The sequence below is a fragment of the Mycteria americana genome, chromosome 24 (assembly GCF_035582795.1).
Source record: "Mycteria americana isolate JAX WOST 10 ecotype Jacksonville Zoo and Gardens chromosome 24, USCA_MyAme_1.0, whole genome shotgun sequence".
NCBI classification, from domain to species: domain Eukaryota; kingdom Metazoa; phylum Chordata; class Aves; order Ciconiiformes; family Ciconiidae; genus Mycteria; species Mycteria americana.
Window position 1 is genome coordinate 2,707,223 of NC_134388.1, and position 27,861 is coordinate 2,735,083.

General features: G+C 43.9%; 1 protein-coding gene and 1 long non-coding RNA gene across 7 annotated transcripts; one reads left to right on the plus strand and one right to left on the minus strand.

Moving 5' to 3' along the window:
• Positions 1 to 436: 436 nt before the first annotated feature.
• On the plus strand, positions 437 to 16,329 carry ATCAY (ATCAY kinesin light chain interacting caytaxin). 4 transcript variants are annotated; one of them, XR_012778766.1, is made up of 13 exons: positions 437 to 566; positions 4,785 to 4,849; positions 5,200 to 5,421; positions 6,195 to 6,380; positions 7,064 to 7,166; positions 7,720 to 7,851; positions 8,257 to 8,343; positions 8,833 to 8,931; positions 9,197 to 9,232; positions 10,113 to 10,148; positions 10,909 to 10,944; positions 11,537 to 11,604; positions 13,006 to 16,329. XR_012778766.1 is itself a non-coding variant. In XM_075524568.1 (12 exons), the coding sequence occupies exons 1-12, from the start codon at positions 490 to 492 to the stop codon at positions 11,544 to 11,546; spliced, it is 1,089 nt and encodes a 362-aa protein (XP_075380683.1). In that variant the 5' UTR covers positions 437 to 489; the 3' UTR covers positions 11,547 to 16,329. The 4 variants fall into 4 exon arrangements, 3 of the variants coding, with proteins under 3 accessions (XP_075380683.1, XP_075380684.1, XP_075380685.1); XM_075524568.1 differs by having other exon boundaries at positions 11,537 to 16,329; XM_075524569.1 differs by having other exon boundaries at positions 10,912 to 10,944; positions 11,537 to 16,329.
• LOC142420535 (uncharacterized) lies at positions 11,732 to 21,921 on the minus strand. 3 transcript variants are annotated; one of them, XR_012778770.1, is made up of 6 exons: positions 21,527 to 21,760; positions 20,692 to 20,897; positions 18,850 to 19,410; positions 17,913 to 18,123; positions 13,954 to 14,169; positions 11,732 to 12,674 (listed from the first exon to the last, which is right to left on the minus strand). It is a non-coding gene; the product is annotated as an uncharacterized LOC142420535 (long non-coding RNA). The 3 variants fall into 3 exon arrangements; XR_012778769.1 differs by lacking the exons at positions 18,850 to 19,410; positions 21,527 to 21,760 and adding an exon at positions 21,826 to 21,921; XR_012778768.1 differs by lacking the exon at positions 18,850 to 19,410 and having other exon boundaries at positions 21,527 to 21,745.
• Positions 21,922 to 27,861: the final 5,940 nt, after the last annotated feature.

Consider the following 27,861-nt stretch of genomic DNA (forward strand, 5'->3'; position numbering starts at 1 on the left):
GGTGCTACTGCCAAACCAACCTGAAACCAGCCTGGGAGGAGCTCTTTCTTCTCTTCCCTTTCAGCCACACTTCATTTCCCTCAGCAGAGGTGCTTATTAATGTTGAGATTAGTATTGGAAGAGAAGTAGCAAGGGCAAATGGGTGGGCATCAGCCCAGACAGTGTTGATCCTCAGGGAGAAGAGCTAAGGTGACAACAGAGCAGAGATATACCTGTTGCGTTGATCCAGGGCCAACCTCACCTCCTCTTTCTTGTCCAAAGTGTGTCAAGTAGCCACAAAACTCCATGTCTTTGCCTCATTCCTTTTGCAACACAAGCGGCTATCATGCTGCTTCTCTGTGGAGCATGGTATCGGCATACCTGCTCTGAACGGTTCAGATTAAATGCTCCCCGGTAGTGATGCTCAATGCCAACCTCTCTGCCTTCCACCTTCCAGCCTGTGCCCTTCCTTGAGGGAACCACTGTGCAGCCAGCCCCTCTCTGAGCACGATGGGAACCACAGAAGCCACTTTGCGGATGGAGAACGTGGATGTGAAGGAGGAGTGGCAAGACGAGGACTTTCCCAGGTTTGTTCCCTGCAATAAAGCCAGGGAGATTTTATTTCTTCCTTTAAAAAACCAGCAGGGCATGGAGCATGCAGGTCCCTCCCACCAGCCTCAGAGGCAACAGGAGTCTTAACTCCAACAGGGAAATTCTGGCTAGAGAACAGAGCTTTTGTAGCAAGGCTGCTCTGAATGCTTAAAAATTTTTGGGAGGCTCCTGCAACCCTCTGTGAGCATGCCAAGGAGAGGGTAAGGAACTGTGTGCGGAGGACAGGGAGATTAGCATGGATGGATGCATATAGGGATGGATGGATGGATGGACTCCTTCCCAGTCTCCGAATCAAGCAGTGTCTCCCCAAACAGAGCAATGCTGCTTTGCCAGGAATTTGCCACAGGAAGCAGAGTCAGTGGGATGCAATGACCACTGGCACTGACATGCAGAATTTGAAAGGTTGCAAACCCTGTAAGAAATGATGTGTGGGTGACAGAGAGTGCCAAAGTGGCAGCTTTCACCTTCACAGACACTTTGTTATCTGCACAGAACGCTGAAAAAATCCCTCACCCCCACCCCAGCACGGCCCCACGCATCCACCACTAAAGCCCACTGAGCTCGCTGGGCCACACACAGCATGGCCAACACCAAGCCTTGCTGCAGCTGGGGTCTGGGCTGCTGAGGGGCTTTTCAGGGCTGTCTTGCCCTGTGCCAGCTGCAGCTGAATTCCCCCAGGCAGCCCACAGAGCCCCTGTATTCGCAGACAGTGGCGCAGTGTGCTGTGCGGGTGGGCATGCACGGCCCCTACCGTGCTAGAAAGGGTCTCCTGTTTCCCTTGGCATCGTCAGATGAGCTTAGCTCTGTTTACCCCGGGTCCAGCTGCATCGCTAATCTAAGCACCTCTGTCTGCCAGCCCAGCACCCAGCTCACAGGACATGGCTTGTCCTTCCGCTGGCCCCAGAGGTGGGCTCAGCCAAGCCCTTGGGTTTCTAGGATGGATTTTTCTTTCCTTTGAGCAGAACTTTGGGCTGATGGACCTCTGCCAACCTAAGGCTCCCCCAGAGCACTGTGCTGACAAGCTTTTAATTGAGTAGAAAGGAAAGCGAGGTATAGAAAGGAAAGCAAGGTACAGAAAGGAAAGCTTTGACCTAAGGCTCCCTAGAAAATCTGGGGACAAAGCTGGTCTAGCACCTGGATGCCTATGCACTAACCCACACCATCAACTTGGAGCGAGAGCTGCCAGGTTCCATTTCACACTTGCCATGCAAGCAGCAAACTTACCCCAGCCACAGTCAAACCTTCAAGGGGCATTTCTTCTGCAGAGCCCTGAGCCACGACCTAACACAGGCGTCGTTGCTCCTGCCTAGCAAACGAAGCACAGGGAGAGGCAAAGGGATGTGACCGTGGCTGGGTGGCAAGCCAGTTGCAGGGATGAGGCCGGAGCCCTTCAAACAGGCTCCCCAGACTGCTGATAGATTGCTGCAGAGGGATTAAGTCAGGAATGATGCAAGTGAAATAGAGCCCAAACAGCCACTAGGCAAAAGAGTGAATGCTAGCTGTGTTTAACTGGCATTAAAAATAAATAAATAATAATTTTCAAGACACTTCCCCCTAGAAGCATTAAAATAATAGGGCAGAAGCTGCTGCATGTGGGACAGTAGCTCTCTAGCAGATGATTTGCTGCATAGCTATTTTTGCTTAGCTGTGATTAACCAATCTTGCCACAAAAAAACCCATATCCTAGACAAAGATCTGGGCTGGGGGAACTGAATTCAGCTGCTCCTTAAGGACGCAAGGCGACATTCCCATCCCTCCCTGAGAAGCTGATCTGCAGAACAAGCTCCTGCCTTGCAGGCTGCAAAGGTGCAATGCCAAGGCACTGAGCAAGCAGCGAGGAAGCGGAGAGGAAAGGGTTCCCCCTCCTGCTGCTCCCTGAAGGTTTAGCCTCCTGTCGACAGTCTGTCTCAGCTGTTTGTGCAAGTGCCGTCCTGCAATGATGCTGTAGCGGTGCCGCGGGGTGGATGCAGGAGCATGCTCACTCCATCACGCATCCACCGGATCACGGTCGGTGAAGGCTCGGGCTGGTTGGAGCCCGAGAGAAGGTGTTTATAGAGGGGAACTGGGCAGTACGCTATCAGCAGAAAGCAAAATGGTGGCACCCGACCCTTAGAAAACCTGCTTCATTAAGAAAATTGGGCATCTGGGGCTGGCTGCGTTTGGGAAGGAAGATTTACACGGGAGACTGGGAGGTAGTGGTTCCAGCATCCTTCAGGAAGGTAAGAAAGCCCTTTTCTTCACCTCTGACTTTTGAATTGCTTTTCTTAAATGAATCCTAGCATCGGAGCGCAGAGTGCCTGACTGCAGCACGTACTCAGGTACAGCTGGGCCTTGCCCCCCCCTTTTGATGCTGTATCACCAAGTTGTGCCAGGCGCCAGCTCAGTCAGATAAACAACCAGCCAGGCCTCCTTCAAGACAAAAGCAAAAGGGAGGAGGAGAGGCTGGAGGGGGGCAGAGGGATCTTTCTGACTGCTCAGGAATATTGTGGCAGCCCACAGTATCCGGGTGCTGCACAAGCGAGCAAGGAGGAAGCGCCTTTGATCAGGTCTCCAACTCTCATAAATATACAACAACCAGCTAGGAGAGGATTATCTCTTAATCTAAATATTTATAGGGTTTAATTTGGCTGGTGGCTCTGGTGTCACAGCAGCACGAAGAGGAGCCTTTGTAGGGCAGAGCTAGGCTGTATCCTCCTGCGGACTCAGAGGTACCAGTCCCCATCATCTCCCTCCCTGCCATCGCTGGACTGGAAGGCCAGCAGCTGCTGGACACCAGCCCTGTGCACAGTCCCATCCCCATTCTTACAGCGCTGCCTTAAAACTGGTGGGTTTTCCCCCACGTTTCACCCCAGAGCTGTCCCAGCACCCAGGATTTTATACCTGGAAGCATGAGCTCTTCCCCCTGTTGAGGGGGAGCTTCCAGCAAGGGGCAGGTGAAACGAGGATGGCTCAGAAGGTCCCTTTTAAACAGACCTTTGAAATCATCAACTTATCATGGGGTTGGTGGGGTTTGGTCACGCTGCGCGAGAAGTTTCAAACCCAGCTAATGCCAGGGGACAAGTACAAGTCCCAGCTCAAATTAAGGGGGAAAGTGTCCAGAAAGTGTCCAGCTCGGGGTGGGGAGTGTACTGCTCAGCCACCAGCGAGGGTTCCTCACCGCAGCACTGGGAGCCAGATTCTGACTTCACTTACCCCAGTATGGGTCAGGAGCAACTCCAGCAACTTCCAAAGGGCGACAACCACGTAATGAGATTTGGCATTAGTAGGAAAGCCAACTTTTTAAATCAATTGATGCTTCTAGTCTCCGGCTGGAGGCATGGTGATTTCTGCCAAGAGGTAGAAAGGAGCCAAGCATGAGAAGCTGCAAATCCTGACCTCTGCCATGGAGCCCCAGGAAGGGAGCGGTGGGTGAGCCTTTGGCTCTGGAATACGGGTTTGAGTGCTGGTGCCTGGATCTTAGCTCAGAATGAACCTGCTTCCAAACCTCAGCAGGGTTTGGGTATCACTGTCAGCTTTTGTCAAATGGGGGCTGAGGTGAGGATGGTGTGACAATTCTGGGATCACACCTAAGGTTTGATCCTTGCCTTGAACACTGACTGCCTCAGGGCAAAGTCACTATAGACCGAGGAGGCAGCTGTCTCCTGGGAGAGGTGGCTGTGGCAGGTGCTTTGGACAAAGTTCTGCTCTGCTGCAGCCAGGGCCTGTGGCAGAAGGCAACTGCAGAGGATGTTCCCTGGTCCCCTTGATGAGGAGCCCTAGAGTTTGGCACTGCTGCTCAAACTTCTGACAGAGACAAAAATGGGGATAATATGGAGAGAGTGAGGATGTTACCAGGCTCTTCTGGGGTCAGGATTTGTTCCTGTGTCCCTGGCTGGATTTTCCAGCCTCTTGGCTGAACGGCAGCATGAGAGAGGTACTGGGGCGGTAAATGGAGGGATAGTTTGGAGGTTACTAGGGATTGCACAGTGCTCCAGTAAGAAAGCACAGCTGCTGGGTTGCTCTTGGGCAAATCACGTGAAGGTATCCCTCAGGCTGAGCTCACAGGCAAAAGGGAAAGGGCAGAGCGCACATGGGGTTGCATGTTTTTCCCTGATGTCCCCAGTTCTCTCCACTGTCTGCCATGGAGTGACTTTCTCCTAAACATCACCTGTTATCTCCTGTCTTTTTGCCTCCACATCTTGGCTTGCCTGCAGACCTCTCCCAGAAGAGACGGGGATGGAGTCGCTGGGCAGCCCTACAGAAGACGAGAATACATCCTGTAAGTACCAGCCTGCCTTATCAGGAGTTCAAAGGAAAACAAGCCTATGGGAACAGCAGCTTGCAGTTAGGGCAAAAGCCAGTTTCCTTGGAGTATCCTCAAAAATTCCCATGTGGGAGAGGAAACCAGCAGAGGTCTGAATTTGCTAATCTTTCACAAGAAGCTGGGGGAGGAAATAGGTATTACAGAAGTGTGGGCACTTTTATCAGCCATACCTGCAGGTGTCCAGTACCTCCCAGCTATGATCCACCACCCTTAGCTTCCAAGACCGTAGCCTGAAACATGCATAATGAAAGCACTGAGGATACAGGACGAGGACAACCTGTCAGTTATTTTCCTTTTAACTCCAGCTCCCCCAAATACTTTAAACTTTAATGGGGCACATCGTAAGCGGAAGACACTTGTTGCACCTGAAATCAACATTTCCCTGGACCAGAGTGAAGGCTCCATTCTCTCCGATGACTTCCTGGACACACCAGATGACCTGGATATTAATGTGGATGATATTGAAACTCCTGATGAGACAGATTCCCTCGAATTCCTGGGGAACGGGAATGAACTGGAATGGGAAGGTAAAAGGCTGGTTTGGGGTGCATGTCTGCAGGGGTTGGGGCTTTTTTTCAACCTAATTTTAACCACTTTTGACACCACTCACCATCAGCAGCTGAGGACCGACTTCCTCAGCAGTGAAGCACAGCACACACAACCAAGCCCCATCTTCCACACAACTCTGCCCCACCAGGACCCCAGGTATAGCCCAGGAGTCTCAGCGCTTCCATCTGGGGGTAGTGCGGGCAGAAGTAGTTCAGGGACTTGCAAACACCGCTCCAGCCATAATTCAGGATAAGGCATAAGGCTGTGGACACGCAGGCCCTTCCAGCTGCAGCTGGGCCACCACGCCAGGCTGGAAGGTGCTGCCTGCTGGGCTCTGCCAGTAGAGCTGTCACATGAATGTTCAAACATCTTGAATAGCGTGGTCTTTGCTAACCTGGCTGATTTTGACTGAATCGTGCAAGCAGCTCTGCTAGCAGACCAGAAGACAACCAGCACAGGCGGTGCCCTCCTCAGCCAGTATAGGTGGATCTGAAGGAAGATCCAGCAAAAAGTCCGGTGCCCGACCTGTGACTGCAGGTACTATAAGCAGCAGGAGATGTTAAGCTTATTTCTATTACAATTTGGCAATGGAGCAAGATGATTAAGAAGCACAAACTGACACAGATCAAAGCTGCAGATGAAACCGATGATCCTCAGTCTGTGGTTATTAGTGTCTCTAATTGCACACCAAGGCTCTTGCAGAGCCTCTTTTTATGTTATATTAAAGTAGAAACATTTGTCCCTTTTCCAGATGACACGCCCGTAGCCACAGCCAAGAACATGCCTGGGGACAGTGCAGACCTGTTTGGGGATGGTGGGACAGAAGATGGGAGTGCTACTAATGGACGGCTCTGGAGGACTGTCATCATTGGAGAGCAGGAGCACCGCATCGACCTCCAGATGATCAAACCCTACATGAGAGTGGTGACACATGGAGGTGAGGGAGAGGGCGGCCTAATCTGGGCTTGGTGGATTTCTTTCAGTCCATCTTTGTCAAGCTGGAGGGGATGCCATGAGTGACTGTTTTGGCTGTCTTCAGGGAAAAATTGCTATTCGTTTTGTACCACTATGTGGCAGATAAGCACAAAAGCACCCAGCTGATGCTACAAAACATATAGCCACTGTAGCCATGTTTCAATAAACAAAAGTAGGAATAACGCTGGCTCTGAGCAAGACTGAATATACCCCGACCCTCAGTCCTGGGTACAGGTAGCGCTGCCAGTGATGAAGGGGCTGCAGGTGCTTAATCCCTCTGTAGCTCCGTGCCTGAGCTGCCTCTGGAAGCACAGCTAAAGGCCAATAGGTCCCCAGTTAGTGACCGTTTCTGAAATCTGAGCAAAGCCAAGCAACGACCCAGGGCAAAGCTCTCAGCTGTGTGCTTTGACACAAATTCCTTCCCTGAACCCCACATGCATGTTATAGCCAAAACCAGGATCAGAGGCAAATCTAATTGTGAAAGAGGTCCATATGAGGGACAAACACGTACCTAGAGCTGAACAGAGGCAAAAAAACCAGCCCAGGCCCAAATTTGGCAATACATCTTCACTGGTATTTCTCCTTCAACTCTTGCATCTCCCCCTGGAAAGAGCCACTGATGCTGCCTGTGTCTGTCTTTCCCAGGATACTATGGAGAAGGTCTCAATGCTATCATTGTCTTTGCTGCCTGCTATCTCCCGGACAGTAACCTGGCTGATTACCACTACATCATGGAGAATCTCTTCCTGTAAGTGGCTGGTCAAGGTATATAAGGGAGAGGAGGGCAAAGAAGGTAACTCAGGCTCTGGGAAAACAGTTTCCATGTATTCATTGCATCAGGAATCTCAGCTGGAAATAGTTTGAATCCAGGCCAAATGTACTCAATGTGCAGCTGCAGGCTGGAGCGAGCATCACTGGGTAAGACACTGTCCACAGCATTTGCATCCGAGTTCAATAAGTCAAAGCATTCAAATATTCAGTGTTAATTATGCCAGTGATGGACTCACAACCAGGCCAGAGCATATACAGACAATGCGGAACAGCTGGTAGATGCTACTGCTAGGCAGAAGAATGGTGCAGGGATGTCCATCAGTGCATGCACTATGCTAACTTGTACCAGCGATCCCTGAGAAATACCCCTAGGCATCGTGCAGAGGTGCCAGGAGAATCTGAAACCTGTTCCAAGGTCTACAAAGAAAGGGTCTAGAGGCCTTTCGGGGTGACACACAGGCACATGAAGAAACCTCAAGGGACTTTCTTTGAGTCTCATGTCCCCATTGCTTTTGATCACCACCCAACAGATACGTGATCAGTAGTCTGGAGCTGCTGGTGGCCGAGGACTATATGATCGTGTACCTAAACGGAGCAACGCCCCGGAGAAGGATGCCAGGCCTTGGCTGGCTGAAGAAATGCTATCAGATGATAGACAGAAGGTAAGAATCCTGTTGGTGTTTCCTCTCCATTCTTCCCAGTCCTCTTCCCACATCTCTTCCACTGCTTCCTCACAGTCTTCCCAGCCACCCCTCCTTGCTCACTCCCCAGATTCTGTAATTTCTTCCTCTGTCACAGCTTTCTGACTTACTCCAGGCTCTCTTCATTGCCTCTTCTCCCTCTATTCCTTCCTTCACAATCACCTTCACAGAGATCAGGCTAATACAGCACCCAAGCAAAGCAGTGCTCCTGCAGCCTGCCGGGTCTGAGCTTAAATAGGGCTCCTGAGGCCATGGGCAGGGCTTCTGTCTGGAGACAGAAGTGCTTGTTAGTGCCCTGACACGTTACAGGTGAGCTAAAGAAAAGGTACTTTGAATCTGACTTTCTGTCCTATGGCTTTTCCGCAGGCTGCGCAAAAACCTCAAAGCATTGATAATCGTACATCCTTCATGGTTCATCCGGACAGTGCTGGCTATATCCAGACCCTTCATCAGGTAAATATAACATGTTCCAAAACTCGGCTGCTTTTGGAGTGGAAGTTTAATCTCATGAATCAGATCTTAAGCTCACTTCTAACTAGTAGTAACCAAGGTGAGACTGTTTGTCATTTGTCCTACATCTCTCTGATACTTCCAAGGACAACTCTAGAGGTGGTTTTAGGAGGCACTGTGGTGGTCTGGATCCAGATCAAAGTTTGTCCCAGTGGGTAGCGCATACAGATTCACTGGGAAGTGGAGGAGTGGTGGTCCTTTATCCCTCCTACAGATATTGAGAGGTGGGGGTCAAAGCAAAGTGAGGTATGGTGATGTGGCATCTCACCACAATTTTTAGTCATCAGCATATTAACTCTGGGAGGGTACACTCAGACTACAGAGGATACAGAGATGCAGAACTCCCCATTTCCATCAGGAAAATTCTGACTTTCTATGGAGAGAACATCAAAACAAGACCTCAAGCACACACTCTTTCTCTCTCTCTGCCAGTGTGAAGTTTATCAATAAGATCCAGTATGTTCACAGCCTGGAGGAACTGGAGCAACTTATCCCGATGGAGCATGTGCAGATTCCAGACTGTGTCTTACAGTGAGTATCAGAGGGACCCTGGGGCACACGTAGCTCTGAGGAGGCGCAGGGCAAAAATCCTATGTAGCAGGATATTGTGTTGAGTCAAAACCCATGTACTTGAAACACAGAGCCTGGGGCAAACCTTACCTTACTCATAGACTGGTGGCAAGCAAGAGCCTGCACACTGCCAGTTTGCAGCTTCCATCACCTTCAGAGCAAACATTGCATTTTACTAAAAGTCCTGACTGGGTAACATTTAAAGAATGTTTTGTGTTTGTTGCAGATATGAAGAAGAGAGGATCAAGGCCAGAAAAGAAAGGTAAAATTAATTTCAGGGGGGGGATGGAGGGTGGGTTTATTTTCTTGGGATGTTGTTGCTTTCTCTCATCATGATTTGTGTTATAACCTGTCAATTCTGTGTTCCTCCTACCCTGATGTCCCACACAGCCTACGCTTATTTTCTACTGATTTTCTCAAAACAAGCAAAAGCTGCAGGTGGGAGGAGAAGCTTGATTAAAAGGTTATTTATCCATAGAACTGTTCCTCTTAACCCCACGAGTGCACACATCTTGAACATGCCCCGTATGCGCTAGCAAAGGTCATCAGAAATCACTCCATGTATAAAGACGGCACATTTTCCTCATATGACCATGCAAACTGACCTTAAAGTGAGAGCTAGTGCTTATTTTAAAAGCCACTTCATTCTGCTAGAGTGGCATAAAGAGGGCCATTAGTTTACAGTTTGTTTTGTTTCATTTTCTAGACCCATTCCATCACCGGTGATTCAGGTTAGAAGTGCTGGCCATAAACAGTGATAACATTCGGCTCCGCTAAAAGCAAAAGGCAATCATGAGGATTGCACAGAGGAAAGACCAGCTGGGTCAGCATGAGAGCGATGTGCTATAACAACACCTCCTCGTGCTGGTGAACTGAATGGAGATGCCGGTTTGGGAAGATTCAGTTCATTAGCTGCTGAAAAGCGAGTCGTCCAGCCCAAATTAGTCAGCTACCTCCCTCTAGGGCCAACAGAGGCATCCTGAGAGCATTAGGATTATCGAGGCTGTATATCACAGGGACAAGAAGCTAATAGATCAGACCTGTAACCTCCGTCTGAGGTCCAGCTGTCTCCCTAGAAAGGCCTTAGATACTCTACTCTTTCACACCGCTCGCCTCTAGTCAAATGTGATTTGTGTTTACAGGGCAGAAGAGAAACAAGACATGGCTGAGAAGGAAAGGTAACTACTCTTTTTTATTTATCCTTCACTTACAAAATAGCTTAAACAGTCTTTGGTGAGGAGGATGGCCCTATTGCTTGGCAGCATCCCCTGGGGAGCCAGGCTCTGCACTCTCAGATGTTTGGACCCAACAGGACATTTCTTAAGTGTCTGGGAACTGATAAAGGCTCTCCTCTCCCTAACAGCTCCCTGTGCCATCACTTTTGGGATGTTATTGACCTTCAGCTATGCGAATGGATTCCTGATGCCGCTTTTTACCTCTGTAAAGCTAGTGAACCTGTTTGGTCATGAGCCAGAGGCACCGGGGAACATTCTCCTGATACTCAGTTGTAGCATTTGCATGATGGTGCAATGCAGAGGGCCAAATACTGCTGTCAGGCACTGCTGGGTGTGCATAAAGGCAAGATAAGAGGCCGTAATATTAGATGGGAAGGAAAATTCTAGGCTAGGGAGGTTTGGAAGACAGTGTCAAAATCCCATGCCAGGATAATTCGGCCTGGTTTTGGCTCTGCTTCAGAGTGATATAGCGTCTCTTTTTTTATTCTATCTAACTAGCTCCTGAGGGAGAACAGTGCATATTGCTGCTATTCTCTTCCCAGAGAAAAAGGAGCTTTGATCAAAATTGCCATTGGATGGGTCTGAACTGTTAAAATTCAGGGCCAAAAAAAATTGGGTTGAATTGTTAAAATTCAGGGCCAAAAGAGAGGGTGATTAGTTTGTGGTGGAGATTCACTTATTGTTTTGCTGGTTCTCTTCCAAGCAGGCCTGTGCCCCCAGCAGAGGATCAAGAAACCAGGTTTGATTTGTACCTCACACTTTTGTTTGTCTCTCTCTATGTGACAGATTTCATTGCATTTGTAATCCACTAACAGGAAAGGCAAGACTGGGTTAGACCCAGGACCTCTTTAGCCCAGTGCCACTCACCTAGCACAGAGGCATCAGCCACTTTGCGGCAGGGGGTACCAAACCGGGAAGCTGTTGACACCTTCACCCCGCCGCAGTGCGGCTGCAGTCGCAACCGCAACCGCTGCAGCTTGTCCCAAAGCACGGACCGGTCACAGCTGCGGCTGCTATGGAGGCACTTGAGAAAAGCTGCCCCTCAATAAATTACCTGGCATTTGCCACGTGGTAAAGGTGTGCACGTGGAAATTTACTGCAGAGCTGCCTTTATCCTCCGGTAACTTTTTCATGGTCCTATACATTCGAGAAAAGTCCTTAGAGAAGAAGAAAGCCCATTAAAGCTATGAATGACATTATCTTTGGCCCTGGTACACTTTTGTAGAGGATTACACCCAAACATACTTGTATTTTTTGACATAGTGGGAATAATAAAATTTATACTACAATTTGCTTTCTAAAAATAACTCTATCTTTCTGTTCCTTCCCAGTATGTCATGAATCGAAGTAGAGTGGAATGAATGGAGTAGAAGAATGATGCAGCCTGGCAGTCACCCATGTAAATGACCTTTTGGTATAAGACCTTGCCGCCATCTTATTCCGAGTTCTGTAAGATCACGGAGCCTGCCTCCCTTGTCTCCAAGATGCAAAGTCCTTTAAACTTTTTGGAAACATTTTACTTTAAAAAAAAAAAAAATCCACAAAACAAAACAAGCCAAGAATAGCACTTTTCAGGACAGGTTCCAGTGTGTTTCAGTAATGGTCTGTGGAGAGCTATTAAGTAGTGCAAATAGATACCATGTTTCCTCTTAGTAAATTAAGAGCATCCTGTAGTCTGTTAGTCACCAGCCCAGAAAGAGATATATTTTTTGTTTAAATTATAATCCCTTCCCCTAACTTGCTGCTGGCCAGCACTGAGACATTTTTCTTTAAACTGCACACCCCGTTTCCTCCATACAGACATTATAACAGCCATTGCCCCAGGGAATAACTAATACAGGCAATGAAAAGAGTGCATTTGCGTCCTTTCTATAGCCAGTGTATGCTTCTTCCTGAAAATACCAAGTGCCCACCGGTCTAGGCACCTCTTCCAGCCTTGACTGCCTCAGTTAATTCATTGCCAGTTCCTCTTATTAACTCTCACCGAACCATTCCTATGAGTAAATGCCATGGTTTTTTCCTGATTTGTTCTGTCTCAGTTTGTATGGCACTCTGATAACTTTGAAAGAGGGTCCTATATGGCACGGCAGCCTCCATAGAACCTTCTTATGAGCATCTTCTCATATCAGCGCACACACACCAAAAAGGTCTGGTTTTAAGAAGGAGCCTTACGGACAGGAAAGTTTTTCACGCCTTGTCTTTGTGTTGATTTCATGACACTGGACAATCATTCGCTATTAATACCTCCTATTGCGGAGACAAGCTGCTAAATGTTTTAAATCTCCTACTTGCTGTCCCTGGGTAATGAGGATCTCATCTATAATCATACCTGCGTGGGAAAAAAACAGGTGGAAAATGCTGCAGATGTGGAGGCAGGACACTGTATCTGGGTTCAGCTTCCCAGTTAGCCAAGAGATGCAGATGTGATAGTGAGACTCTTGAAATCTGTATTTTGGACTCATGAGGATTCTGTGAGCAAAGGAGGGAAGAAAATTTAAGAAACAACTATCTGCCCAAAATCGTTTGGCAACTCCTGATTTCACCAGAGCCAGCTTACACAAACTGTCTCAAATGCATCACGCAAAACCCCTTGCAGACAACTGCAGATGAAGAATTACCTGTGTATTTCACCACTTAAGGAATATTTCAAGCCTGGCAACCCCAGCCCATGGCTATTTGAAATTACCACCGCTTCACTTGGCTCTGCAATCCCACGGAGGACAATTCTGGCAAAGCAAGGTTTTCCTCAAGATAGGGATGTCTCCTCTGTATACATAAAGCTTCTCTTTTTTCGTTTCAGCGAATAAAACTGCTACACATGAGATCTTTATTTTCCTGAATGCTACAAAGGAGCACCGAATACTCTTTCTAACGTTACTTCTGATTTGATATATGTTTTTCTCATGCAATTCTGTCACGGATGTATTTACCGAACAGACCTTTGCATGAAAAACAGGGCACTGCATCCACAGCATTAGCCCTAGAAGCTGAAGATGGTAAAAACTCCATGTTCTGTTTCACCGGCATGTTAATAATAAGCACCAAGCAAGCATCGACCTCCACAGCTTTCTAGAAATTTCACTATGAGCCAGTTTTTGACAAAGTGAATTCTATGCTACAAGGGAAAAACAGCACTTCAGGTTTTTTGGAGTTTAGGTTTTATGCCAAGTAACACCTCCCTGCAAAAGGCATTCTGTCCTAAGCTTTCCAAACAGTCAGCAGACATCTGTTTCAAGACAGAAGCAGCAGTCAGAATTTTCAAACATTAATGTTTTAACCCGATCTGCAAAGCTGGGTATCCTTTTTCACACATGGTCTGTCAGATGGACTAAAGGAACCTACTGAAATTAAGAAAGGACTCTTCTGATCAAATTAATTTTAGCTCAGACTATAAACAATCACAAATCTCCTTGTAGTACGAGTACGTGAATTCACTATCTCCCACCGATAATACTTAAACCTAGATTTTCCTTTTTTCTTTTGAGACCGTTTTTATGCATTTAGATAAAAAATCATCTGCTATGCTTTCCACAAAAGAATGCAATGCAGTTGGACACTGAAAGGGAAGTTTACAATTATATAATGAACAAAACTGATAGAACGCTTAATAACGTTTTAAAAGTAGAACTGTAGAAACCTTTTATGTATCTGTCGTTACTAAACACTTCAGTGAAAAATGTTCACAACATCATGGAATATACTGCTGTTATGAAACACATGGACATGGAAGATAAGAAACCTCACTTACGTTTAGTCTTGGTACCTGAAGAAATAGACTGCTTCTTGATCCTCAGCAGTAACCATACCAGAAGAATGTGGTTTTCAGTTGTTTTGTTGTTTTGGTTTTTTTCCAAAGAAAAGACACTGTGTCTACATTTTCAGAAAAACTACAGAATGAGCAGACCTGAAGATGCAACTTCATATTTTTTCAAGTAATTCCTTCAGGGCAAGGTTAAGAGTTCAGCTGTGAAAGGGACAGAGATTTCATTTCAAGATACGAAGGAAGTCATTTGTTTGAATACAAAAGTCAATTTGTAACTTCTTTGAAACAATTTTTCAAAAAGTGCACTTTCTGATAGAGCACTCTAAGTAGTATGCACTATATTTTAATTATTAACAAAATTTTATGAGTGTATAAATTTTATGTTCCTGAATGGATGGATGGATGTCTATACGTCTTTTCAACATAGAAAAGAACCTGCAACCCGTAATGGATAAACTATAATAAATGTAAAAAGTGCATTTTTATAGCAACAACAAAAAAAGTATCATTAACTTCTTTCTGACAGTGATTTTAGATGCTACTTGAAATCAAAGTAGCTACAAATTCTTTGACAGAAACACAGAACCCATCAAGTTGGCAGTGTCCCTTTACCAAATCCGGAGCGACATATCCAAGTTTGACGTTGACGGACCCGCACAGGCTTCAAACAAAATCAGATCTACGTGCTGTAATAAACACACCACCAAATATGCTGCATTCATCTTTAGGAGATCCTTACAAATTTGCATCCACCCCGCAGTGGAGGTGAGAGATTGCCAGTGGCTCTCAAGGACAGCTGATGAAAGTTTCGGAGACTGCAGACAGATGATATAATTGCATTGGTGGGGAGCTGTCAACCAGTGGCTTAAACCTGAGGACTTACCTTACACAAAAGTCAAGCAGTGACAATAGACCAAACAGAAACCTGAGGTGACTGAAGCCATTTTACAAATTTCTTTGCCAGTTCCTTAAAGAGAGCTGCTCTCAAAGCCTATTTGCGGAAGGGTTTACCAGCCAAGCTCTACATTTCCACTGGAGATGCATTTTATAAGAGAAATATGCTATACCAGCAAAGAAAAAAAATGTTGCTACTAAAAGTGCATTTACATTAGGACTTTTTCCAGTATATATACATATGTTTAAAAAATAAAATTAAATAAACTACATCCTTTTAGCAATACTGCTATACTGGTCAATGTTCCAAATGTACACCAGGCCTTGTTTCTGCCTCATAAAAACATCTCCGAAGGGTAAATATTTTGACTTATGAATGCACTGTATTATATCAAACAGCAGGTATTAAGAACGTTTTTCTGGTCTTGGATTCTATCTTTCATGAGATTTTCTAATGGTGAATCCATGGATAGCCACATTTTAGCTGCAGAATTTATTTTACACCCTTGATAGCGTATTCACAAAAATCATGGTATTCTTACTCACAGTCTAATTAGTGGCTGAATTTCAACATTCACCCAGCATCAGCCTACAAACTGAAAAATCAGATCCCTTCCTGCACAGCTGATGACAGACTAGGAAATACCTTCCCATCTCTTTAAGGCAGTCACAAGACTTGACCTCGCCTTCGGAAATGCAGGCACTTGTCACTGCATTACGCAGCCACCATCAGATTCATGCACTTAAACTACTTTGTTTTGGCACATGTAGGAATCATCCAGATTTGGGACTGTCCAGTAATTTTCATTTTGATTCACAAGGAAGACATAGGAAATAAAACTGAGATGCTGCTGTATATTCAAGTTGGATAATTAATACAATTTCTTCTGTACAGTACTGTGTAAATGTGAGTGAATATTTAGAGCATACCTCATTGCAATTTTTCCATCTATTTTTTCCAAAGATTATTTGCTTAAAGATGTGCATACACACGTATGAGAAAACCTAGTGGTAAAGGTTTTAAAAGCAACACATCTTCAATTTTACATCTCTAGGGATGAAAAATCAAAAGAGTTAATGAAATGCTGGTGGCAATAAGCTCAGATTGGCCTGACAGCAGGTGAAATGTACAGGCAAAATTGCTATAAATGCAAAAGCACATGTTTTCTCTTTTGTATTTCCATATTTACGGGCAGTCAAAAATACAGCATGCTACTGGTAAAGTGAATTTTAAAAAGTCACCATGACAATAGAACATAATCTATCTCAGTTTTTTTTTCCTTTGTAGTGGGCCCTTTTAACCCAAACCTACATGTAAAAATGTGTGAACTGTCATTTTTCTAAAGTGTTTGTAATTAGGTGGTTTATGCTAGAAGACATAGATTGCTGTTAAGTATGTATTATTATTTTTGCTTTGTATTATTCCATAAGAATCTGTGGATATTCAATTAAAATGAGACTAATCCTTAAGCAAAAACGCATACCCCTCTTTTTGTCAGTATCTTTTATTTAAACTTTGGCTCCATATGGAAAATACAATGAAAATTTTTATTTGGATGCTATTGCCTTAAATAAAGCAAGTCAAAGTCCTCCCTGGCAATTTTGATACTACAAAATGAACCTCTTGGAATGTTTTTACTAAAATAACTTCTATTCTACCAACATGGCATATGATCTTTCCAAGTTTCCCACAGTGTTATGCTTTAGAAAAGAGCCATGGAAAAGTTGCTTCCCTTGGGTTTCTATCAACCTGTACAGAGCCATACTTGTCTCAGGTTTTTTAATCTCACATTATTTTTACATAGCTTTTTTATACTCAAATTGATAAAATGATTGTGAATTAAATTGTAAAAACAAACACACACACAAAAAACCAACCCAAAGCCGCTTAAAGAGAAAAAAAACCCAAACCATTATAACAAGTATTTACAGGAAAATGCCTGAGACGTCTAATTTGAGTGGGTTTTAGGTTATTAACATATTTCAATTAATGAATTGGAAGTATGAATATATACAAGTCTAATCCTATAACAAGCATTACTGTATTCATGCTGTGAAATAATTCATTCAGGAAATGCATATTAGTTTAAATGAGTGTATATTCATAGGGCTACACTTTTGCTGTATGTCTGTATGAACGCAGATCTTTTGCTATGATTTTATTTTCACCAAAAAAGCTTTACCCCAATCATAGCAGTATCGACAACATTTTTTTGCTCATCCTCTCTGATTTTTTGTTACATTTATATACAAAAGTTTGTAGAAGGAATTGCAATTCTATGTCTCAAATATTAAATTTGTGTGGACAATAACAATGTAGGAACCTGTTGTTCCAGGAGTGTAACAGTAGTATGCTGCTAACCCCTGGCAGCGTACTATAAAATCCTGTATTTATTTGTTTTTGCTGTGCCTCTGATGTAGGCCCATGTTTTTACGTTATGAATGAAACAGTTCTAAAATATTTCAAGTGGCCTTGCACCAAAAGGCCACTAGCATCAGTGGTGTGTCATGAAGGAATCTGGTCAATGATGACAAAAAAGGAGACAGGGAGTCTTGGTTGAGGTATGCCAAAACCCAGCTCTAAGCACAAAGAATGCAACCAATACAGCAGACAAAGTTCAAAAGCTCATGGTGTTATGACTACAGCCTGCCACAAGAAATAGGATTAGCTGCTACCCTGCCAAAGCAACAAATTTTCCCAATCAGAAGACAAGATGTCCTTCCTCAAAAGAAAACATACCCTCTAATCACCCTTCACTGTGGTTTTCCATTAGTCACATTATATTCCTCTCTTTGACTGATTGCAATTTTATATTATTATTTTCATTTAGCTGTCTTTAAAAGCTAAGAATATTCCCTAGATGAGACATTTTAAAAGAACTCTGCAGCAAACTGGCTGCCGTTTAAGAGATAGAGAAGAGAGGCACTCAAAAAAACCCAGAATCTTGTAAATATATTAAGATTACATTGTCGGTTTGAGGGGTTTTGGCAGAACGGGAGAGAAAAGTTAAAGATTAACTGTTTACTGCTCTTGTCACCACTTAATGTACCTGTGCTACGTTTTTCTTAAGTGCACATCTGCAAACCTCTGCTGCAGCACTCTGTCTTGGATGCGCTGCTAGTCCTGTGAACCAGGTCTGCTCTGAAGACACCAGGTAAGGCCTTTCAGTGGATGTAAGAGTTGGGACACCTACTTCACTTTTCTCAACTGGACCTGTGATCCAGGTATGTTTATATTCCTTTTAACCAAGATGGTGGCGCCTGCGATTCAGATCAATAGCAGAACATCAGGTAAATTTTCTGGAAATTTTTCTAGTGAAAGTTTAGACACTATAAACTCTCCATCAACGGCACAGTTCATTTTCATGGCTCATTTTCTTTAAATTAGGTGCCTAAAACCCACCTAAATTGCATGCTGCCTTTATGAATCTCACATTTACTCCACAATCAGCTCTGATTTTAAGGCAGAAAAAAACCATAACATCACCATATTGCACGATTTAAAAATATTTTAAAAAGCTTGCCTTTCCTCCAAAACATAAAATCACTTTCCACCTAGACCTCCCTTTTGCAGTTTGAATGAAAAGTCATATTTTCCCACTCCTGCTCAGTACTGAAACCTCTTCCGTCACAAGACTTGTGAACTAAACTATCACCCAAGTGGAAATCTCTTCTCCCACATGTGCATTAAGCAACTGTTCTTCCCTTTAAAATGACTGAGGTTCCTGAATGAAGCAATATTCAAGAACACGCTAATTACAGCATAGACTATTCTGAGGCATTTGCCATTGTGGGTAATCATGATGCGCCACAGATAGAAACCAAGATTCCCAGCTTACAACAATTAGAATCTTCCCCAAAGAATTAACCTCAACACTAAGGATGAGATTCATCTCACCTAATTTTATCAATCTAAAAATTAGACACGGAGTCTAAATTAGTTTTAGGTTCCCTCTACAGTCGATGAAAAGAGAGAGATGATTTCACCTGTCCTAGGATGGGATGAATCACTCTGTGGTGATGCCTCTCTCTCTCTCTCTCTCCACTGATAAGAGCTGTAGCTAAATATCTAGCTTTATGCTACACACATATCTTTTAGACTGCCAGTTAAATGAATCACAACCTAGGGGAGGAAAATGAAGCGATAATGCCAGTGAAAAAGAGAGAAAGCAATAGAACATTCCTTCCTTTTTTAGCACAGGGGAGGTTAGTACTTTGATCATTCAACTTGTCACCTTGGGTTAACTTCTCAGGACGTTTGAGACTTTTTGTGTACTTGACCTTTTGTTTAACAATCTAATATGATCAAAAGCAGTCAGTTTCCCTGAGTAACATAAGACTGGAGATTAACAAGGGAATGCTAGCTGAAGAGCTGAGTTTTGAGAAGAGATTTGAAGCAGGAGAGAAAGCCAATACATTCCAGTTAAAATTCCTTTTAGATTGGTTGTATTTTTTTACTCCATCAGAGAACAGTCACAATGGAAAACTCAGCCTCTAGGTTAAAGTTAATGATGCCCAAATGAGAGTTGTAAGAATAGGATTTCGTACCTGGAATGGAAAGAACAGAGAAATTAGGGGTAGGGATTGGACAATATTGCTAATACATGCTCAGAACATAGCTTTGAGAAAACTAAGTGTGACAGCACTTGAGCTAAAGACTGACTGGGCTTGAATGTAAAGACGTTGACTCCTCCTGTTAGTGTAAGCAAGCAGCACTGCATCAGAACAAACTCCATCCTGTTCTCAGTGTCCCCCATCCTGCCTCAACCAACCTCCAGTCTCCCAAATCCAGACAACTCCTCACATCAGGCAAAGGACAGTCAGTATTCTCGCATCATCATGTTACTCCATTTTAACATTTTTTTCATTCTTTAAATGCCCAAACTTTCTGCTCCCTTATTTCTTGTGGTTTGATTGTTATTAGTACATCATACTACAGTCAAATAAATCAAGGTTAATGATTAATAATTCTACCACCATGAACAATGTTTTAAATTCCAAATATAGCCTCTCTGAAAAGATTACATCCACAAAAACCCATTTTAAGGAACATATCTTAAAATCCATTTTAAGAATTAAAAGACATTCAACCCTTTCTGTTTATGTGTTGCAACACAGCCATTAATTACATGATAAATGGTATTTTCCATTTATTTCCATTCTTTTACACAGAGCACCTAGCTCACAGGTATGTTAATTTTGCAATGTTAAAATTTTTTTAATGTAGCTTGTTGTGTATGTCTATTTTTGTGGAATTCTTTTTCCAAAGCAAACTTAAAATAAATTAATTGTATAGATCTATCATCAAAACAGTGAATTTTTTCTAAATTCATTATATCAAGCACCAAGCTTATGTTAGCAAAAACTTACCAAAAACTATTAGCCTGAGGCAGTCATTCAGCATGGGAAATTTCAAAATTAACACAGTGTGTGTGACCAAGTCTTAATCTACTACAAAAAAAAAAAAAAAAAAGGTAATGAAAATAACTGGTCTGTGTATGGTGTTGCTGTCACAAGTTTTGAGTAAAATTGAAGATCGGTATCCTTTTTCTGTCTGTTTGTCTTTAACAACAAAAATAGTCTTAGTCTTACAAAATGTTAGTCACATCAGTAAATCTATCAAGAGAACTAAATTTTTTATATAAAATGCCTCCACAGCAACTTAATTGATTCAGTGCAGATCATCTCCCTGCACAGGATCTCTCTCCCCAGATCTTAGCCATCTTTGAGTTACACACACAGTCTAAGTTTGTGCGGTCACTGTAGTGGCCCATGGTCAACAGGTAGAAATAAGCACCTCCGGAGGATGGCTCAGCCCACCCATCCTACCGTCAGCTGTGGATGGCATCTGTCCTTGAACTTTGAGATGGCTGAGCAGAATGAACCCCATCCTCAAGTTGAGTCAGGTGGAGGTAAGAAATGATCTTCCTGTATCACTGGAACTACACTCCCTTGGGGGCAGAACTGGTCTGTAAGCTCCTCCTGGCATCTTGCAGCTGTGGGAGAAGCAGCCCGGCCCAGGCACCTCCATGCCCCTGAAATGAGATCAAACATACAAGGACTAACACTGGGAGTACACCGATTCCAGAAACGGGAGGTAATTGTTCTGCGTCCAGTTTGGATCCCATACCCACATATCAGAGTGAGCAGGAAGGCAAGCAATTCGCTCCTAGTGAAGGGAGGATTTGGGGGGTTTTTTCAGCTACCTCTAGCCGAGGCAGACGAGGGGAGCACAAAAAGGCAGCGTGGGCTCTGTTCTTAGCACAGCACTGAACATATTTAGCATAGCTATAAGGGAAGAGTAGCAACACAGGTATTAATGGCATCAAACAGGAGAGACCCACAAAGAATGGGAGAAGAGAAATGTGCATTCATTAACTTGTCTTCTATTTACAGCATTTCCTTTCTAAAATACATTCAAAGTGTTACCCCTGCACGCCCTGCTGAGTGTACTCAAATGGTTTTTACCCCAGGATTATGTCTGGATAAGCAACTACAACACACTGAAGGACCCTGACTTTTCTTGAGTGTTATCAGAAGAGTGTAGAGTATACACTATATATATATATCCTATATGAGGATCAGAACTGATATTCTCTGTTTCATTAAAACAGAACTCAAAATAACCCAAATTGAAGCCAAAATATCTCAGAGGACAAGTTACCCATTGTAAACTATGGCAAGTGGCTTTCAAGGCTCAGGCTGAAAGGCTGCAGTCCAGAATACGCTTAGTCCCGTATGTCTGAGTGACAGAGGGGATTAAAGTGCACCCTGATGTTCTGACAGGGACTGCACTGAAGCCTCTCACAGGAACCACTCATGCAGGAACCAGGATGGTGCAGGCGGAAACAGCAAGGAAGGGTCAGGAAGAAGCTGCGGAGGAATGCTAAGAATGCAGAAAAGAGCAGCAAAATCTTTGGTAACATTTAGAATTGGCAGAAACGTTGAAAAGAGACAGTTTACCCAGAAATGCACCCCCCAGAGGCAGCATGGTAGGGACAAGCAACGCACAAAAGCTAAAAAGAAAAACAGGAACCCTGTGGTTGCCTTTCTTTCTCCTCTCCCCAACCCCAGCTGAATTCTTTGCTCTCTTGAGGCACCTTTTTATCAGCTATACCAACACAAAGGGCTTCTCTGTTTCCCCTTATGAAATCCTGTTGGGACAGAGAGTTTCTCCAACGGGCAGATGGAGCGTGGTGGAGCGGGAGGATTGTAGCCTGGGAATTTCACAGATGCCGGCGTAGCAAGGGCCACAGCATAGGGAAGCCTCAAAACCTGAGAGCTGGCTTAGCCCTACCAACCTCAGAAGGAAGCAGCACGGGCAAGGATGAGCTTTTAACAGCAAGAAAAGGAAAACTTCCCTCTGTTACCTGTATATTACCTATTCAGACTGATTGTGAAGAGTCTGTCAAACATACCTGAAAAACAGACAGAATATTTTGGAGCGCTGGATGAATCATCACAAATTAACGACATGCCTTACAGCTCAGCTTCTTCACTGTGTGTTTGCTGCAAAAAGGTTGAACACTTCCTTCATGCCTTATTCATTCTCCATCCTTCTTCATTTTCCAAACTGCCTTCAGGTTTGGCTTACTTCCTCTCTTCTCATCCATCAGTACAATCTACATTGGCCAAAAGATTCAACTGAGCGGGGAGGAAGGTTAGACATTACCTCTCCTAGAATATAAACCAGAGAGTTAAAAACTGGGGTTCTATCACTTTTTTAAAATGCTTCTAATTCGTTGGTACTGACTATACAATTTATAGCAACACACAGATCAGGACTAACTAATTTAACAATGTCACACATCTACAAACATATTATGCCAGCTGTCAAATAGCACTAGAAATGTCTGGCATCTTTTTAAAAATTTATCCCTGGAATTCCTGCAATTGTTACCTGGCACCACACAGATACAAGATAGAAGCACTTCTTGTCTATCTTACTCCTTTTTGCCTCTATATCCACTAATCCCATGAAACAAATTCCTCATGTAGACCACTGAAATCCAAAGAGGATCCTTTCTTGCAGCATCGTGGTCAACAGCTCCAGAGGGCTCCAGTCAGGTGAAGTTTGGGAAGTGCAGCGTGGGGAGTGAAACACCTGCAGAACCTGATACTTTGGGGACTGAGAATTTAGAATAATTTCTCCATCTCTGATTGGACTTCTTCAGTAACGAGCTGGCTGCCTTAGGGCTCCAGTTTACCCTTCCCTCACAGTCTTCACTTCAGATTACCTCTTAATCTGTTCCTTTTACACTTACCCTCTTGTCCTTTCATTCAGGCCCCATCGCTTTTCCTTCCCTCTAGAATATTTTTCCAGATTAATCCCAAAGTAATGATATACTGAAACGTTTTCATCTGTATTTTTCTTGCGTGCACAGCTGCTTCTGCCCGATCCCACCTTGTCTAAGTTCTGAGTGTGCCCTGTCTACCACTCTGTCCCTGCCTCCTCCACAGGACCACAGACCCTCTGCCACCAAGGGCAGCCATGGGATCAGCTGCAGCAGTGGCAGCAAATATCACCACGGATGGTGGCAACTCCTGGTTGCGAGCCACTCCGCATATCACTGTGACAAGATGCCAGCTAGTCAAGCATTATACTATTTAAGCTCGTTATTCTACTAGCCTAATTTTCCTTACTAGTAGCTGTTCTAGTTACCGGCAGTTAACAGTGAAGTACTGCTCACGTCGTACGTGAAGTACTGAACATCTGTTGATGTTCTCTCCCTCGTTTTTGTTTAAATTAAAAGCCTACCTTCCTCCAGAGGGGGTATGACAGTTTTTGCATTGTCGAGACATGAGCAGCTTCCAAAGCCTTGGAGAAAGGCTCTCTCTGGAAAGAATAAACCAACCCACGATTTAAAAATTCACAAGTGAAAATTATTCTCATTCCTTTGCCTATTCTTCCACTTGCTGGTATGCAGTCTCATCCAGCCCCCTCCCCCAGGTCTCCAGCGGAAGGAACCTTGGCATAGCCTTGCTCATACCATAAACAATGTCTGATGATTAGCAAAGGGTTTAAATTCTGAATTAAAGCTTTAGAATAAATGAGTCATATTCTGCAACAGAAAGGTCAGTGGACACACGGAAACTAAACTATCCCAGGGAAACAATATCATGACAGCTCCATGAACTGGCTTCTGCCAAATTTATCTTAGTTTTAACAAAGACGATTAATATTAAACTTTTAGTAAACATTAGTATTCTAAAAATAATGTAAAGAGAGGGAACATTTTCTATCCTTGAATGAAGCACACTGTTGAACGGTATTTGTGTTAGTAAAGTGTCAAGTAGATAACGTATCTGCAGGATAAACAAGCCCAAAAAAAAGGAAGTTTCAGATGACCAACACATAACTCACCGAGAAATGTGGCTAACATAACTTGCTAAAAAAAGCATTTATGAACATTTGGCATTTGCATAGACATATTTTTACGGGTTGGGTAAAGTTTGTTGTAGCTGGTAAGTGTAACTGTCACCATTCATTTCAGACAGTTTTTTGAACGAGGTCTTTTTTGTTCCCAGGGAAACAGACAGCTGAAATGCCGGAGAACTCCACATAGAGGCAAGGCACGTGCCACCACCTAAAGGAACAGCGAGTCTGAGGCCATTCAGGAATCTGAGAATTTGAGCTATGTGGCTGAATATGATTTCACTGCATGCTTGGTGCATGAGTATGAACAGGGGTAACAGAAAAACCACAGCAAGTAGCTTAAAAACAAACTCGGGAAAAGCCAGACGCATCCACAGGAGAACTGAGGGACCATGAAGAAAAGGTTTAAAAAATGAGCTTTTACACTGAGGGCTACATGAATGAGATTTGCAACCGTGAGCTTAAAAAAAAAAAGAACACAACAAAAAAAAGTGCCTTCTGTCCTTCATTCCTCCGGTTTTCAGAAGGAACAGTTTCAACATTCCTTATAGAGATAGTGGGACTTCACTGTTCTGGAATTCACTGATCCCAAACAACTCAGCCAAATACTTTAGTATTTGGAACTGCTGCTGCTACTGCCACAATTATTTTTGGTTTGCTATCTATACTAGAAATGTGTTGTTTCTTTTGACACATCTTAGGCCAAATACTCATTTTTTCAATGCAAAAACCCAACCTGTATTTCTGAAACACGTTCATATTAGTAAATCCAACAGGGCAGGATACAATTTTCACTCACCTCGAGGATGGCATGTTCCAAAAATACTTGGATTATCGTGACTCCAGTGTAGAGAGGACTGGATCAGAGGTAGCTGTGACCACTGTCCCCTCCTAACATTTATACAACTCGAAGCCTCCCAGATTTTCCCTAGCACGTAAGGTCAAATGCAGTAAAATAAACCCTGAAGTATCACACTTTGCTTTCTTAACCAAGACACCTTCCTAGCTCACAGACAGAAGAGAAACACAATGAAGGGCATGAAAAATTTGAACAGAAAGCTAATCTTAGGTCAAATTTTCAGTTGGTGTGCATTAGCGTTGCTCCACTTCAGTGCACAATGGCAATTCACACCAGCTGAAAGGCTGACTTGCTGACTCTCCACTGCAAATGCTGGGCTTAAAGTGATGGGCTACTGCTGGAAGTCTAACTTCCCTCAGAGTCATGTCTCCTTTATATTCAAGAATTCGAGCTCCAGATTTCTCTGGAGCCATCATTTTATGTGGCTACCTTGGAAATGATGATGAAAGTATAACTTGCAAGTGATGTCCCCAGGAACAATCAAATAGTGAGCTGATGTTGACCATAAATGATAATTACAGTAGAAACACTGGCTGAGGTCTGTTCGTTAAACACAGAGAATTAAGACAGCATAATAGACTGGAAAAGACCATTCGCTATAATCCCATTCGTATATTTACCAGGCTCTATCTTAAAACCAATTTCTTTTCTTGCCTCCAATATCTTCACTGCAAGACTTCCAGAATCTTACACCCCTGACAGTTACTAATCTTCTAATTTGCAGAGCGTGTTTATTCATGATCAGCTCATTTTATCAAAGCACTGGGCCTTGACCTTAAAGCTGATCAGCATAAAATAGCTTTGTAGGGAAAAGCAACGTCTTTTATTAGATCAACAGACACAGCTGGGGTGAGACAAACAAGATTTGAGGCCACAAAACCCTTCTTCAGGCCTGAAATAGAAGCAGAAAAATTCAAGTTAAATACAGCCTGGGAGCAGTTGTTCTGAATAAAACTTAGTGATGGCAAGAATTACCCAGTTTGAGGAAGAGGTATCCACAAAACACTGGGGATATTAATAAGGTGCGAGATGATTAAACCATGGGATACCACGTGGGCGAAAGGAGATGCCATTAGCTGCCACAACTGAAATGTTCTACAGGCTCCTATAGACATTGCATTACTTATGGAATATACTGCCTAGAGAGCTCCAAAACCCCTGTATAGGGGAAAGCTCCACAAAACGTACCCCGCACATCCAGGCAGCTGTGAGCCCTGAGGTGTCCCTCGACAGCCTGGATTAGCGACTGCCTCCGATGCTGGAGCCACACCCCACCCTTTCCTCGGGAGTGATTTTGAGGAATACGCCTTCAAAAACGCTTTCCTCAAATTCTTGATGGTTAAATTCTGGATATGTGGGTTTTACACTGCAACAGCTGAAAAGCTCAAGGGACAATATTTTGTAGCCTGCGAGCAAATGATGGAGGCACTACAAAAAACCTCAAATAGAAACAGCATCTATCTATTCCTTTGAGCACAGTGAAAATCACCCCACTGTAACAACAGCTTCTGTATTCACCTTCAGCCAGGGGGCAAGCCCCGCACCAACACTCACCGCATGCTGCACGTACATCCAGCAGTACAAGATCATGATGAAGAATCGGCTCTGCAGACTCCAAAGCTGTAAAGAAAACGAAGAGGACACCGCACACCTCGATATCTGTCTCACTAAGTTTTTTACAAGTACTTTACAAACCGCTGTAGGACAAGGAATCTTGAAATACGCCTTTTAATTATTCCATAGACTGGTTTTATAAAAAGGAAGAACAAGGCGACACAATGGTTTGGATGATTTAAGCTCTATTAGACAAGATATTATTTAAAAATACATACTTCACATCACATTCATCTGAAAAAACACTCAGAACTGTTGCTAACTCTACCTTCACCTAACATCCCCCAAGACAGCCCTGATTTCAGAAGCATCTGAAACAATTAAAATTAAAGCACAGGTTCCACAATGTGTACACATGGTGAGGGGTATTTACTTGAGGAAGCAGTCCAGCTAGACTTAACTTACCTTAAAAAGCGCTACCTTACGTGAGTAAACTGTGGAGAAGGAGGCCCTCTGGAAAGCTAATATCATTTTATGACTTTGTGTTTATGTATAAATAAGCTGTTCAAAAAGTTCCTCCTAAAGGTCTGAAAGATAATGGTCCAGATGGATTCACTCGTCAGCCTCTCCATATTCCTTTCTCTGAACAGCTGCACTTAAAGGAGTAAAAAAAAAAAATTAAAAGTTTAGTTCCCCTGCCTTCCCTATCAGAAGTTTAGAGAAATAAAAAAATTCCTTCTCACGACATTCCTGGATGCATTTCAAATAATCAAATAGGAATTGGGAAAAATGAAGAGGAAAGCAGAGAGACAGTTTGTCTGACTTCAAGGGGGAAAAAAGACATTTAATTATATCCTCACACACCTCTGTGCCTTCCCCAGAACTCCCAAAGGAATTGTAAAAAGGGGTGACATTTCCACCTACCCCATTACTAATTTAGGCAAAGGAAGAGCTTGCCAAAAAGCTATTTATAGCAAAGCCAGCAAGGGCAGCGGAGTGGGGGTCCGCGAGGGGTGCAGAAACAGGTGCAGCGGCAGCGCGCATGACCCCATCCGCCGAGGTGAGGATTGGCTAATCCCGGCTCAAAAATATGACATCTTGGGCTCATGATAGTCACAGGGCTTTTCCATCAGCAGGCGGGGCGGGGAAAGAGCGGGGAGGGAGGGAAGGGCACTGCAGCGGGGCCCTATAAATTAGAGACAAACCCGCC

Excerpts from the sequence above, each read along its gene's own strand:
- ATCAY (XM_075524568.1), top strand. The coding sequence starts at position 490 with ATGGGAACCACAGAAGCCACTTTGCGGATGGAGAACGTGGATGTGAAG. Across the intron at positions 5,422-6,194 it reads GAATGAACTGGAATGGGAAG|ATGACACGCCCGTAGCCACA; the intron begins GTAAAAGGCTGG and ends TCCCTTTTCCAG. Across the intron at positions 6,381-7,063 it reads GAGAGTGGTGACACATGGAG|GATACTATGGAGAAGGTCTC; the intron begins GTGAGGGAGAGG and ends TGTCTTTCCCAG.